The sequence below is a fragment of the Apteryx mantelli genome, chromosome 3, assembly GCF_036417845.1.
Source record: "Apteryx mantelli isolate bAptMan1 chromosome 3, bAptMan1.hap1, whole genome shotgun sequence".
Taxonomy (NCBI): Eukaryota; Metazoa; Chordata; class Aves; order Apterygiformes; family Apterygidae; genus Apteryx; species Apteryx mantelli.
In genome coordinates this window covers 129,295,525-129,312,034 of record NC_089980.1, presented here as the reverse complement: position 1 = coordinate 129,312,034, position 16,510 = coordinate 129,295,525, and the positions used below count along the sequence as shown (strand labels likewise).

General features: G+C 38.6%; 1 protein-coding gene across 1 annotated transcript in view; it reads left to right on the top strand.

The window, feature by feature from the left end:
* Nucleotides 1-16,321, top strand: part of LDAH (lipid droplet associated hydrolase) — a 132,910-nt gene extending 116,589 nt beyond the window's left edge. The window contains exons 6-7 of the mRNA XM_067294346.1: nt 244-326; nt 13,046-16,321. Coding sequence (XP_067150447.1) covers nt 244-326; nt 13,046-13,237 — 275 coding nt within the window. The 3' untranslated portion in view covers nt 13,238-16,321. The remainder of the gene's footprint in view (nt 1-243; nt 327-13,045) is intronic.
* The last annotated feature ends 189 nt before the right edge of the window (nt 16,322-16,510 follow it).

Here is a 16,510-nt window from a genome sequence, read left to right as displayed (position 1 = left end):
AGGTGTCTTTCTCTTTCCATTAACTATGTAAGGAGCGTGGGTGACTTGATTTAGTCTGTCTGACTTTCTGATGATTAAATTAGGTGAGATAAATTCTGCCATTTCTGCCACTGGGATTCTTTTCAGTGGGATTGTCAAGATGACGAGTGCTGTAATTGCATTACCTGTTTGCAAGATTGGGTCCACAGAGGTTGTAAAAGATTTGCTGTGTATTTACATTGTTGCATGTTTTCTTTTTTGCAGCAAATATCTTGTATATGGCAAGCCAAGAAATGATGAAGGTTGTGGAGAGAGACAGTACAACCATAAAGCAAAATTTAAAGAAGGTAACTATTTAATTTTCAGAGTTTTCATGGGAAGCCCAGTTACATGGGGGAAAATATTACATTACTTCTGTGACTGAGAGTGGAATCCAATCCATGGTATTTTCAACCTGACATCAGTTAATCATGGGAATCTGCCAGCCTGATTTTCCTGTTGCGTCAAAACATAATAGAGAGGAGTCAGAAAAATGATTATGGTTCCACAGTTTCAGCCATTAGATCCTAGTATAAGATACAGGTATAGAAAGCATTCCTAGGAGATTGTGTGCTGTACTGGTGAACTAAACAGTTCCAGGGACCTTCCTCCAGCCCTGGACTTGATTGTCTGTACAGGTTTATTGTTGGAGCAGATCCTGGTACAGTTTTGGTGAGGACCAACTAGTATTTTCCCAATCAATTCTCAGACATAGTTCTGGAGTTGGCATAGGCCAGGAACCATTCCTAACTGGAAGCTTTGATGTGGTCACCCTGTTTCAGAGGCAGAGAGAATTTAATAATATGGATGTGGTCAGACCATTCCATATGTACTAAGAGCCAGAAAATGGTCATATTTAGTATACTACTATTGATGTAGCCTCTGTGAATAGATAGTAAGTATAATATGTATGATTCTGTTGTGTTCCCTCCCTTCCCTCCATTCTTTGTATCATCTCTGTCTTTTTACTGGGAGAATGATTCTAGCGCTTTACACTGGCAGGGATTTTCCTTGGAGAACAGAATTTTCTAGGACAGAGGTCCTAGATCTCTGTAAGATTACTTTGTGCCTTTTAAATAGATATGGAGCAAAGTTCACTCAATAAATCATTCATTCTTCTTTTGGCTGAAAATGGATTTATTTTTACTTAACCCATTTGCCTGCCCTGCACTTCTAAAGGTACGTTCAGATGTACCTAGTTTGTGAGGGGATTAAAAAAAAATTAGCCCTCACGATAGGCAGTTCATGGTGTGGGCTCAGGGCTATTTGCCTGTATTTTAGCACAGTTACTCTTCTCAGTTGTTTGGATATTATAAGTTACAACTTTAAATCATAAAAGCATATTTCAGTTCAGATTTTTTAAAAGGACTTAAAATAACAAACATGAGCACTACACAGCACTAGGCATGCATAGTTTTTTACATTTTTGTTTCAGAGTATTCAGAGTTCTCCACTTGAGGAATCTCAGCAAAGCAAATGAAGGGCAGATCTTCTTCTTCTCTTAAATAAAACTTTCCATGCTTTTTGGACTATGAGGATCCAAAGTCCCTCCAGGAGACACAAAGACATGACGGGGGCAAGCTACAACGAGGGGTCCATCCAGGAGACAAGCTGCCTACAGTGTAGGTCTGAGGTCCACCTAGGAGGCAGGGCTGGAGACAGATGCTCCAACAGTGTAGCTCAGGGGGGCTGAAGTGGGGTGCTGGGCCTGGGCAGGGGTGGGAGAGGCCCCAGGGAGGCCCTGGGGAGGGCCAGTAAGTCCTGGTAGTGCCCTCGGGGCGCTGATGCTGAGTGTAAGGCTGCAGGTTACTATGCGATTAGTCAGGGCACTAAAGTGGAGTAACAGTTTGCAGGATCGGGACTTTCTTTTGGAAATTTTACTTTTAATCACAAGCCCATGCACCTAAAGTTAAGCATAAATGCTTCGCTGGATCAGGACAATAGTGCTGGCAATTGGGAATAGCTCCAGTGACTTCAGAAGGACTACTCCGATGCTTTAGGTTACAGACATTGCTTATTTCCTCTGCTGAATTAAGGCAAATAGCCAATTGTAAGAGTTTGCAGGTGTCTTAGTCTGCTTGATCTGTGCTTTTCTTGACTCTGTCAATCTAAGCATGGCCTTGGCGCAAGGGAACTTTTTTAAACCTGTATTAACTTTGTTTGATTGATTCTTCTATGTCCTCATACTTTTAAAGTGGCAAAAGTACTCAAGAAAACAAAAAGCTGAAGCCAGCTTATAAGCAGTTGGCTAACTGAAGAAAAAACAGATATAAAAATGAAGTTAAATGCTTCTCTTTTTTCGTTCTTCTAGTAATTTCTGGGAATGTAAGAATTAAGGAAAAATTTTTGAGTTGGCATTATGTTAAATTTGAAGTGTATCAACAATAAAAATGGGCTTAACCTATAAAGGTTGGAAGTTTATAAAAACAGGAACTATAGTCCAAGTTGCTATAGAACTGGCAAGTTGTCACTTCAAAAAATTTAGACTGTTTAGTAGTCACTGTGATCATATGCTAAAAGCCAATCTTAACACCTGGCTTTGCCAGCTGCTGTGGAATAGAAAAGTTATTTCTGGATCATATTTACGTTCTGTGATCTGAAAAGAAGGAAGAAGAGACAGTAAATTATTCCGATTTTTCCATATCCAGGTTTAACTATATTTAGGGACAAATAGAATTTTGATCTTCAGATCCCAGATTCTTAATGTAACAATACTAATTGCCTAGATTTATCATGAAAGAATGGGAGCTGGAATATAATTTGGATAAATAATTGAGGTTTTTCACTTTTGGCCTTTTAAATACAGAAGTTATGCACATTAAATAGCAATGGAATTGTATGAAGAAAATGGAGACCTATCTTCTGACAAAATAATATGTAATAGAGCATTTAAAATAAGGACTCTAAAGCTATTCATCTAGATCAAGCAGTACATGAATGTAGGCTCCTTATTGTAATAACACAGAGAGTTGTGATAAATCACAAAATCAAAATAAATAAGGTAGGGGATACTGATATAAGACTTTCTCAGCTAATGATGGTTAATTATCATTACCTGATTATATCTAAGCCAGCTGAGCTATGTTCTTTAACTGTAATAACACCAACTCCCTTTCCTAACAGATACTGGAGGCAAAGATATTACTGTACTAGAGGAAGTTTATTGTGATTCTTGCACAAAAGGAAGTGGGTGTTATTCAGTATTCATAAAAGATGTATCAGCATTGAGTATCACAGACAAATGGAATAAAAATAAAAAAGAAAGGGAAAATGGCTATGTGAGGCTTTCACTAGCATACCCATGATGGACAGTGATATTTCCATATAGCAGCTTCATACAGTATTTAACTTTTTAAGTCTGTGTCATGCCACATTCATTGCCTTATTTTAGGACTTAGCTTTACTGACTCCTTTTCTGGCAAGTAAAATTGTAATCCTGTTGTGATCAAGCGATTGTTGCATTAAAGGCTAAAACTAGGGATCTTACAATGAAAATTTTGTAAAAAAAATCACCCCCTTGGATTTTATGTTTATTGCAACATATTTTGTTCATTGCTTCATGTATAATACACAGTAGTCCTGTTTTTAAGTGTAGGATCTGCTCCAAAGCCCGTCTAAATCAATGGGAAAGCTCCCATAGCCTTCAGCAAGGCCTGGATCAGTTTCACAGTGAACTCTCTGTAGTTCTTCATAATTTCTTAAGACCATAAATCATCTCCTCCAAAGACTGAAAATCATTACTGTTTTGGTTAGCATGTTTAAAAAAAAAAGTTTATATGGTTCTTCAGTTTAGTTTTGCCAGTGATCTTGTGTAGCAGGTACATTGATTGTGTAAGGAAAATGATAGGAATTATCTGAAGTAAAGATGCAAAGATGAAGAATATCTATTATCTGAGAAGGATGGTTTTTAACCAAATGGGAAAAAAAATACATACTGGAAGGTTAATGGATACATGAAATTATTTGCTCTTGGATTGAGGAATTCTTTATTGCAGGTGGCTTACAACTTGGGCTGGGTGATGGTTGGGTGAAGAAGAAATTCTCTTTCAAAAAAATATAAATGAATGAACTACATGTTTACCACTTCCTGCTTATTTCAGTGATGAATTTAGAATTTTAAGCAATGTAAGTTTATGTCTTGGCAGTAATACCATAGAAAATGTGTTATCCCATAGCATCAAATAAACAATGTGAAATTTAGAGTAAAAATTGCAGAAGTGAATCTTTTTTTCACAGAAAATGAAGTGCTAGGTTTTTCTTTTTAAAAACTGTTATCTTTACTAAAGAAAATTAAAAAACCTGAGCAACCAAGAACTCTTTTGACCCTGAAACAGCTGTTTTGATGTTGCCCAGTGTTTTTTTGCCAGTATTTGTAGATGTCCACAGGGGTTTAGTAATTATTCCCAATGAGAGGAGCATGATCTGAAGATAACATGGTTAAAAGAATACTACAAATGCTTCACCTGCCCGCAGCCAGAGTGAGTTAGTTGCCTACATTTGTGAAAAACCTTCCAAACACTCTTTCTGAATAGGTGCAAAGTGCTCTCTTGAGCCAAGAACACCTCTTTTTTGGCTGGCCTCACATCCTTTTTGGCCTGCGCTCCCTGGAGGTGCAGAGTTGAAGTTAGGGAAGTTAAACAAGTGCTTGGGGATTCTGGTGCATGTGTCATTTAACCGCAAAAAAACAACCTTCTCTTTGAAGCACCCAGAATCCCTAATCGGGCATCAGCAGTTTCTCTCCTCAGTGGGAAAGGATCCCAGTGACCACTCAAAAGGGTCCGGTGGACCCCATACACTTTCCTGTGATATTTCACTCGTCGTGTAGTTGCAAGGAGCTCCCACCGCTGTGGTTCACGCTGTGTGGTACTCCACTCAGGAAGCAGTTGCATGGATTTCCAGGATTTTCTGGAGGGTATAAGATGTGTGCTGCTCAAAAGGAGCAAAAATAGCAATATTTCCATACCATTCTGAAGAATGCTTATGAAGGAAGTTACCATCCAGCCCTTCCTATCCCTTAACCACCAATCCCTTGATTACTGAGGGAGACACTAAGCTGTGCTGTTACCTTCCCGTGCTCTGCTGCCAAGCTCATTGCACTGAAGTGGGTGGACTTGCCCTCTCCGGGCAGATGCCGACCCTGTTGCTGCAAGAGTGATCTATCTGATTCACCTTAGATAACGCTCCACGGGGGGCAGAGAGTGTCAGACTCGTTTTCAGAGGGCAATACTATTTGCAGTAAATAACAGAATCTCTTAAATAGCGGTTTCAGGTCTGTCTGTTTTTATTTTGATATTTGCACAGACTGCTGAAATACTCATGTTGCTGACACTTCTAAATATATATCCTCAAAATGGTTTTAACTCTTTAAAAGTAACATAGATAATATAAATAGGTTAACCTCCCCGATATGTTAGTAAACCTTGTGCATCTTTTTTAAAAGCACGTTTTACCTTGCATTGAGTTTGACCCTCTGTTGTCAGTGAGAAAGTGGAAATAAAAGTGGCCTTGTTCAGTCTCTCTGGTCTACGTGCAGGGCTGTCAGTAGCATTGCTGGCAGGAATTATGCACGTGGTCAAACTGAAGCAAAGTTAAAGGGAGTCCCTTTTCCCTACCTCTGTTCACTCCGTTTCCAGTTAACACTGACGGAGGCATGGGCATGGAGAGGCTGCACTTGGCCTACTTCATAGGACACCATACGTGACACCAGGGAGAGGACTAACACATTTTGAATCATGTGCAAAGTAGCCCTTCCATCTGGCTGTGTCTCAGGATTTACACCTTAATTGCACTAAAAGCAAGATGTTTCTCCACTCCCTTTCCCGACGGTGAAGCTGGTTTTGTTTATTATTTATGTTGGTTTAACAAGACAGGTCATGTTCCTTGTGTTAAAAAAAAATCCTCACAAATACTTGAACTGCCCTTTGCACCTTTACTACAACCCCTACAGATTAGCATTTAAAAACTGCATTATATACCCCAAATTGTCAACTGCCTCCTCTCAAAATGGCCCAAAGGAAAAAGTTTGGCTTTGTGCTGTGCTCCGAAAGTTGAGAAATCCCAGTTCTGGTAAAACAAGCCAAGAAATAAGTTCCAAAGCCCTGGCCATCAAACTGGCTGCTCTCAACCACGGCAGGGTCACCAGGGGAGAGAGATGGTGTCTCCAAGAAGCAGATCCCAAACCATGTAGGCCTTCATAGGGTAAAGCCAGCGCTGAATTCTTCCCAGGAACCGATTTGTAAAGCCAAAGCACAACTGAAACAAGTCCAAAAACAAAGTTTGTCCCGTACCAGTCTGCTCCCATGTCATTTATACTATTCTTTTGGCAGGGTAAGGTAGAGGCACTTTCATAATTCCAGAGGAGTTAAGTCATTTTTTATAAATCTTGATTGAAACTAAAACTAATTCTGGGCTAATGCCCTTTAAACCAGTTTTCATCCAAGAGCAAAAGAAACTTTGCTAGTTACTGTGGAGAGATGTCACCCAGAGAGAAGCACTCTCTCATCCAGTGAACACAAGCGGGAGTAATAATGAGAAAAGTCAGTGTTTCTGACACAAGTATTTCAGCAAGGACACTGGTACAAACTTGCTTGCCATTGCACATGTGCCATTAGTTTATATCAATCCTTTGCTCTTTGCCATCAGCTGGAGTGGTGCCTGCCTAAGTAATAAGATCCTGAAGTTGTTATAACATTACCAAATTCCAGAGAGATAGAGGAAACTCAATTAATATTTTTTAACTTTTCAGATTTGTTTTTCAGTGTTGACCTATGACAGCCGCAGAAGAGACATAAAAGAAATCTCTCTGTAATTTATATTTCTGTGAACTGTCATACACACTAAAACAAGTGCCAATAGAGTCAAATGCAGGAAATCTTTATTATTTTCTTAGAAACCCTTTAAAATGTAAACATCCTGTTGATACGAATCTCAGATTCTTCTGCTGTTTACACAGCAGCTGCCATCATTGTGCAGTGTCTGAATACGCATACCATATTACATGGTACACGAGCTGACAGAGCTGTACTCTCGCTTGTGCTTTCTTTTAGAGAAGCTAAGGCTGAAAATACTTTTGAGCAATTTGATTGTAAAACAGCTTATGAGAATATTGTTGTTATTTTAAAACTATTTGAAACTTGGGAATTGCGTAACTGTTTAAAACACAGTATTGAAAGGGACAGTAAAGATAACGCACATCACCTTTACTCTGCCCCTTAGTCAGATCCTGAAAGACTGAACATTTTAGTCACTCATAAAAAACAGGATATCACATGAAGATCATATAGAGTCTGTGTCATGCCCAGTGGTAGTAGATGTTTTCTTTTTGAGTCAGGAGTACCTGGAAGTCTCAGCTTTCATTATCACAAAAGAATAAAAAATAATCTTCTCACCCTCATGGCTGAAAAGTTAAAAAATGCACATCTTAAGAACTTCAAGCCAGAAGACAAATGAAAAGAGCCTTTTATTTATTGTCTTGTAAATCTTGATTATTTTTAAGCCAGTCTCATTATTTGGGGGACCTGATTCATCATTTTTGAATGCTTAGGTTGGCAGCAGTTTTTCATTGCTGGTACAGTAGTTGTGCTGACTCAGGATGTCTTTACAGCCATGCACAGTCCACAGGAAAATATGTACTTTACAGATCCATGCAAATCATATAGTGAATGCCAGTGTTTCCTACTCTTAATGAAGATTCCATGTGCCTCTGGTTACACATGGTTCGTTAATTATGTCTGCTTATGGGCTGCAATAGCAAGCTACCAAAGTTAAAATGAAGATGAGAACATTTGGATTCGGGATAAATATTTTTGTTTAAATATGTTTGAAATGAATCATCTCTTAATATATTAGGAAAATAGGTAAATCCTAACACCTGTACATTTCTTGGCTGTGTTTGGTGTAGGCAAAGAATGTAGATGTTTTGTCATTCAAAGAAAAACTTAATGACAAAAATGTCACTTAAGTATCTGTCAGTTTTCATAGGCACTTTACCACCATCTGGATCACTGAAAATTTCCACCCTAATTACTTCCCTGCATTTAGATTTTATAGCATAGTCCATTAATAGGAAAGCATTTTCAAAAGAATTCTGTTTTTTTGGCAGTTACTAATTAAGAAACATGTATACTTAAGTTTTAGATTTGCAGGGAGGCACACATATACACACATAATGCACACACCAACTTCTGCACACAGAATAAGCAGACAAAATAACTGCAGCATCAAATAAAGTTCCCAAACACTTCCTGTTCTAAGACTGTCCTTAGTTAGTTGGCTGTAATGTACCAAAACTTTAATTACACATATGATGCATAAATGCCTCCCTGTAGTCAATATTTACTTTTTTAATTCAGTACAAAAGGCTTTACAATAAGGCCTAGAGAAAAATACATTGTTTTCTCATGCTAAAAATTCTTGGCTTGGGGAAAGAAGCTATTCATTCCAGTGTGGAGAAGATATGTACAGTGCTAGTTATTGAGGGAACTAGTGAGCAAGGAGGTAGAGAAATGAGGAGGAGGAAACAGGAAGAAAACAAAAGCTCGTGTGGCCAAAATGTAGGCTTCTAGCACTACCTGAAATGGTGTATTTGAGATATCCATGCAAGACCGGCAGATGTGACACAGGAGCTTTCTGCAGCAGCAGCAGCTGGAGGCCAAACGGGTTGCCCTACCTTACACATCTTAAAGTGCATGAGATACTGGTGTGTGCGCTCCTGAGTCAAGCCTTATGAGTTTACCTGTAGGAATCTGGAGTTGTGGTAGGTATCAAAGATGACCCCGATTATAGTCAATAGAAATCTAGTAAAGAAGTCAAGCTAGGATTCAGTTGCCTTAAACAAAGACATCTGGTATCATTTTGGGCACCATGGAATATCCCCATCTGGCCTCTAGCTGCTCTTCCAGAAGGGAGCGAGTCTCCTGTAAAAGCTGTGTCATGCCTGCCAGTCTCATGCAGATGTCTTAGATACCTAGAGCATCTCAAATGACACTAGGTACCTACACTTAGACAACTGAGTTCAGCCCTCTGTGGAATGTGGAGTGCTATTTTACCCATTTTACAGTAGACCCCTGCTGTTTCAGCTGAATAGCTTTCTAAGCCCTGTTAACTTTATTCAGTAAATCTTCCCCGTCTGTGATGGAATTTAAGTACCTAGTACACATGTAAACACCACAATATAGTTACCTGCATTTAGATGTTTTTATCTTGAACTGAATTCTCTCCCTGAGACTAAGAGCAACTGGTGGTTTGAGAGAAAATTGAGGAGTAAGGCTGGAAATAGAGGATTTAGACCGACCAAAAAAGCAGAGTGTTACTAGACAAAAAAATAAGGATGGAATTGAGACTCAGAATGGGTTGGAGAGACAAGAAGACTAAAATTTGGACTTTCAGGGCAAGAATTTGGGACTGGAATAAGAAGCTGAAGTTGTGAAAGTTGGAATTGGCCACGTAAGGAGGATAGAACAGCGACAATGAGTCAAAGAGGGGTAGAGCAGTCCTGAGACTAGAAAGGTTGGATGGAACAAGACAGAAAAAGTCCTACTTGGAAAGACTGGACTAAAGACTGGACAACACAGCCTGTAGTTGGTAAATATACTGCCCTTTTTCTGCTTGGAATAGAACATAAGTTTCCAAAGTCTTAGCAGTCCTTTGTTCTCAGCAGATGCCTTTGGCTATGTTTATGTTAAAAACAGGAGCAACACAATGGAAGAGAATTTGTAGAACAGAAGAGTAAGTTTTGAGGACCTGATGTAATATAGGCATCTCAGAGGATTATTACTTCAGCCTAGAGCTGTCTGGTCCCGTGCACTGAATGACTGGAGCTCACTAAAGAGTGAGCTGAATGAGTGAATGACTGGAGAACATCTTTTGACTTAGTTTCAGCAGCAGGAGTTCAATTCATGCACTCCGAGACTACTCTACAATATGAATCAAAGTATGGTAGATGAGGACAGATGAGAGATTTGCTTCAAAAGCACAGGATGGATCCAAACTAAATCACTGACTTCTGTGTTTGAGACACCCTGTGTGACACCCAGCAGGAAGGAGTCCCATGTTCCTCTGGTCCATCTAGAGTCTCACAGTGCTACTTCTTTCAGTTACACCATTTCCTCAAGGGACAGAGGCCTAAAGCAGCAGATCTGGAAGTGCCAATACTGCTGCCAGCACATTTAGATTCCATATGTAAAATATATGTTTTTCAGTTTGCTTGTTTGAATTCTAGCACATTATATACAAAGGCTCTACTAAAAGCAGTTTATATTGCATTACCAAGCATTTCAAAGTTAGGGAGTGCCAACCTTAATTCAGCCTCATTATGCGTAGGCATTAAGACATGGTCTTTCATTAAACATTGCTTTTCCTTTCTTCACAAAATACCTGCCTCTTTCATTAGCCAAAAGAGTTGTGTCATGAAGGAGAGAGCAGTCTGCACAACTCCCACCTCATTTGTGGCACAAGCTGTAAAATGCATGGTGAAAGAAACTGAGAACTATATGAAAAGAATACATAGCTTCACGGTTAAGGCACCCGAATCTTCCAAGAATGGACTGTCAGTGAAGTCATTTATATTTTTTAAAGATACCACAGTTTGTAGGTTCTCACATTTCTGAGTACCTGATTTAAGACCTTGAAATCTCTTTTACAGAAAGATACCCAGTGTTTTCGAGTACCCACGAATGAAGTTCATGGGTGCTATCCTTTAAACATAATAAATGCTATATATTCCTATAAAATGCTATGCACATTGGAAAATCCATTCCTGTATGTTTCAGACTACACGTTCAAATTAATGTAGTTTGACATCAATCTCACTGCTTCCCACCTGCAAAATAGAGATAAAAATGGCCACTAAGGTGTTGCAAAAATAAATTAAGAAATATGAGCATCCAAATACTGTACTGGTGCATGCCAGAGGAATGCACATAAGAAAATTCTGTCTGTAAACTATGAAACATGTAGTAAATAAATCCTCAGACCACACACAGAGTTTTAAAAGAAAATAAACATACCAAATAGCAGCTCATCAACTGAATGTCATCATTTCAGTAGATTGAATGAGTCAAGGATCCTTTGGATCATGTAAAGAAAGATTACACCATCATGCAGATACACCAGAGGCAAGTTAAAAATGCACATAAGTCTTTTGTTTAGGCATTTCCAAATCCGTGAGTTCTCAAGTTTACAATCCCACCTGGAGAATAGCCCATTCCACAGTTCATGCAAACCAAGCCAAGCATTTTATCCACCTTTTTAAGTGTAAATGACTTTTCATCTTTTTCTAAATGGTCATTAAATGAGATTCTAGGACTAGTCTATCAAAATACCTGATCATTTAAAGGACATTAAAGGACCACTCCATTAAACTAGAGTTGCTCCCATTTCTTTTCTTTGTTCTTTTCTTTTCTTTATATTTTGTATCTGTTGGTAACTGAGCCCAGAGTTAAACATAATGCTGTCGAATGTTTGGCTTTCAAAAGACCTAAATGCAGCTGGCCATTTTACATTGACTTTTTTGAACAATTTTTGATAATGTGATATCCTGTGATTTATGTATAGTCACAGTCTAATGCAAAATCAAAGGAAAATTTCTGCTAAAGCAAACTAAATATCTTGTTTCCAGCAATTAATTAGTGATAACCAAACAGTAATGTTTGTTCACATGGATTAGTTTATTTTTTGTGCACATATACTTAGATGTATAACTTGGGTTAGTTTCTGTCCAACTGAGATGTTATATTTTAGATACAGTCAATATTCAAATTATGTCCAAGATTTGGGTGTGCTTCAGTAAGAGAAAAGTAAATAGGACAGAAACTTGTAACATTTTGTGAAATGCAGTCTGGGCTCTTGGCCCACCTCTATCCCAGTGGATGAGTAGGGTGCATTTATTTATATTTTATATGGCTACAAAAAAGGAGAACTTCTTGTCTCCTAATTTATGTTAGTGTTGCTCAATTATGCACTGAGGTTCAGAAATGAAATATGAAACAAATGAGTGTAATGGAATTGGCCAAGGTGTGTGTGTGTTATATGTTGAGCAATCCTTCTGGTACCTGCATTCAAACGTTTTAGTATAAAGAATCCTCATCATTAATCTTGTTCCTGTATAGTTTTAAATCTGTAGGTTTTAACTTTCTCCCAGACAGCCATCCTCCCTTGAATTACATTATGAAACCTGAAAAATATAGCTACAGCGCACAAATTTGAGATGAAGATGGGATAGAATGATGATTCAGGAAAGAGAGATGTTCATTGTCCCTAACAGGGAGAAAAGTCATGATTATGTCATTAGCCTGGAACTTGGGACTTTTGTGTTTATGCAGGTCCTGTAGCACCTCCTTCATGTATGTCTTTGAACAAGGCTGTTAGGGCAAAGTATGAGAAAAGGACTATGGTAGAATTTTAGTTCCACATTACAACCCAGAAGAAAATTGCTCATTCATCTCCAGCAGGTTCCTGTGCTCCACAGGTGCAGCACAAACTTTGCAAAGGTAAAATTCTCCAAGCAAACGAAGCTTTGCTTCTGAGAATGACCGTAAATGCCATTATTCTGAAAAAGCTGAGTGATTCAGCTCTAGTTTGCATCTAACACTGAGGTTAAGAAAATAGGTGTTCCTCCACCTAAGGCGCCAACCAGGCAAGTGTTTTGAGGTCGCACCTAACATGCCAATTAAACTGAGCTGCTCACAAATGCAGAGGAATCTTGTGCTTTCTTTTAGTTTATAACCAGAAAAAAGCAGCGTAATGGTTAGTCCGTTCAGCTAGAACATAGTATCAAGTTAACTGGTAATTTTGTTATTTGATTAAGTAGTTAGAGAGCTAACATAGAAAACATAAGGAATAGCTAGTGAGAACACAACAGCCTGCCTGGGGAGGGGTAGACTCCATGGACAACCAGGCGTTTTGTTCCATAATAATACATTACTTAAGACAGTTGGACTTTTCATCAGCAGATCTGTGTTTACAGAGATAGGCCCTTATTGTGCTCCACTGTTTTACGATTAACAATTTGCTATGCTTTGATTTCTAGCTGATTTTTTACTATGGAACTGGAGACAGCTGGTGTCCACAACACTACTACGATGAGATCAAAACGGATTTTCCAGATGGGGACATTCGACTTTGTGAGAAAGGGCTCCGCCATGCCTTTGTGCTAGATGCCAGCAAGGAGATGGCTTCCATGATTACAGACTGGTTACAGGATGATCTGACCAAATTATAAACAATGATTCAGTGATTAACAAGAAAATGATGTAATTATTTTGTGAACGTGTAATTTTTTGTGAGAGAGTCTGTCGTACTTTTCTTTGTTGATTATGGCTTATTTTCTACCAAGAAGTTTTAGAGAAAGTTAAAGAGAGACTGGCTGGTCCAAAGTATAGTTTTATCAGTTTAATGGTCATGTACTTGCATGCTGTGTCTTCAGGACTCTGCAGGACTTGGCAAAGTAAGGAACATTGATGGTCTTTAGCACTCTAGACAACACTGATACTAGATTCACTGGCTACAAGTGCACCTGAGTTAAGTTACTACCACATCACTTACCTGCTGAAGGGATTGTTTTGGTGCAGCCCAGCTGGTCTGCCTTAGAGAGAAATATCAGGCTACTCTATATGAGATGGATAAAATCCTTCTGTGGCAATGGATCCTGGTCTGCTGTGAAAGGCCTGACCTTCTCCTCCTGTCTCATCTGTCCAGGTAGCCCTGTCACATGAATAATAGACAGCCAGAACAGCCCAAGGCCCCAGGACAACCCTGATGTTGTCAGCTACAGGTCAGATGGGTTTTGGAGGCAATCAGAGGTCAGGCTGAGTTCAGGCTTTTTTACAAAGGGAATGTGAACATGAAGTATGCAGTTTCTCCAAGTCTCAGGAGTTCAGGGCACTGTCAGGACTCCACAGCATAGCAAACATAGCGTAAGGTAAGTGTGGCTACTCAGCTATGGAATACATTTGGAGCACATGTCTGGAACATGGTCAAATATTTCATTTTCAGATTCACTGTAGAGAAGGTAAAGAGCCCTGGTCAAAAGTGCCAATTTTAAAAGGTTAAAATTGATAGCAGAATCCATATTTAACTACCTACAAGTGCCCTAGCTGTCTGAGGTCAGATTCTCCTAATGAAGCCCAGGTGAACACTGTTTGCTCAGCAGCTTTGAAAAATTAAAACAGTTTTGATACCTGCCTAAATTTCAGTTTCTTGTTGTAAGGACTGAAGAATGAAATTTTCTGCCAAGCCACAAGTTAGATAACTCTGTCCTAAGAAAATGGCTATTACTCTTCCATGATTGCACCCATGAAATTGCATGAAATGATAATATTTAGAACCTTACTGTTGCACATTGCTAACAAGTATGCTGCTCCTCACAGTTGTTCATCCATCTCCTTTTTAGATAGGAAAAAAAACAGCAAAAAGAAACAATCTACCAGTTGTGATAACACAAGAACTTATAGCCTAAAGCTAGAAAAAAAAACAATGTAAGTAAGGGGAACAGAGCCAAGTGTAATCAGGAAAGGCTTTCTAGCCATGAACCTGTGAAATAGTCTCCCAGTGGAGACATTTATAAATAAACAAAATGCTACATAATATAGTCAGGGGCAGTCCTGTCCTAGCAAGCAGATGCATTAGCTGATGCATTAGGCACCTAACTTACATAATTTATTGACAGTCGAGGTACTACTGAGAATGATATTGGAGAAAGTTCTCTGTGATGCAGAAAGACTGAATAAGTAATTGTTTCCTCACTTTTCTTACATGATTATATGCACACCTTCCACTTCTCTCTTTAATCTTTCCCTGATATTTAGAGCAATTTGTAATAGAATTCAGTTTCTGCATATTTTTGGACTTGTTTCTGAACCTGCAGACAACCAGTGGGTTTAAGTGACCTTTTTTGCACCATAAACTAGTTTACCTTTTGAGACTAGCCAGTGAATTTTCAGATTATACTGCCGTATAAAGAAACAGATGATGATGCTTGAGGCAGAAATGTTGAGACCCCTGTTGCTGCAGCATAGGGAGGAGCCAGATATGTTCAGAGCAAAGGGACTGTGCCTGTGCAACTAACTGATTTTGTATTGGAGAGCCATGGAAACTTCCTTTTTTTCTACAGGTCCACATTCAGCAGTGATCAAAACAATTGTTGCACTCACTTTTGAAATCCAGAGTTGTGTGTGTGTGTCTGTGTGTGTTCAAACAGCCCCTAGATGTTGATATGCGATTATGGTGGGTGTTCTTTTATGGCAGATGCTAAATGCATCTGTTGGCCTAGGTGCTTCCTGTGATGGAGTAAGGGGGTGGTGCATACATGTGTATATATATATGTATATATATATATGTGTGTGTATATATACCCACATGTAGGCACGTGTGTGTTAGCAGTGCATAAAAACACAGTTCAATTGGTTGTTGTGGTTTACACATTGATACAGTTGAATAAAACATTTGTTCTTTGAAGTTTATGGAATCAGATAATTGAGATGGAATCAGTCTGTAAAAGTTCAGCTGTTAGAGCAGATCTTCTGAGAACAGAGAAAATTTTGCATTAACCAAAGATGACAGGCAACTATAAAAGCTGGAAACTGAAATACTTATGAAAAACAGTTGTTTACAGCACATTATTCGTATACTTTGTATAAGAAATTAATTTAGCAATACTTGTACTTGACTTGTGTATTCCTTTTATACAAATGTTAATCCATTATAATAAATCCTGCCGCCTGCATTAAGACCTAAAGTGAGGTTAGATCTGGTCAGCAACGACCAGATCTACTGCAGGATAATGCCTTATGATTTTCTTAAACAAATTTTCTCTAAAGTTATCAAAAACATAGTGATTCAATTGCTTCCTTCCTTCTAGAAGCTATTACTGTAAGGCTAAGATCTGAAAATTTGTTGCTTTACTCATTGAAAAAAAAAGAAAAGAAAAAAAAAAGGTCTCGTTTTCACAGCTATATTTCCTAAGAGAAGCAGATCTCACACAGTGAAAATCTAGCTCCTCTGAAGCCAGTGATGTTAAACATGACCCAAGGCAAAGAGTGTCAAAAGTGCTTATGGTCCAAACGTACCAACTTACCATAAAACACGGTGTAATCTTGCTGTTTTAGAGTTCTTGGGAAACCTATTGCAAATAACTTGACTGTATGCAGTAGCACCTGATCTCTGTCATTCACATTTGTGCTTAATTCTCACCATGCAAGTAAGTATTCCTCTGCTAGCTTCAATGAGACTTTGGCTCATGCTCAAGTGTTTTGTTAGATCAATACCTTTTATGAAAAAGTGCACAAATAAAATAACAAAAATAAAAGCACTTATTGTAAAATGTAATTTGATGCTTTATTTTGACAACTTGTTTAGTCTGAATTCACCTTCTTCATTACTTGGTGCATGCAAGATTTTCAAAACTGCCTGCTAAGACCCAAATTTCGCATACTATTTAGACATCTACTAAGTTCAGAGAAAGTCTGTGGGATATAGGCATTTTTATCCAGAGCCA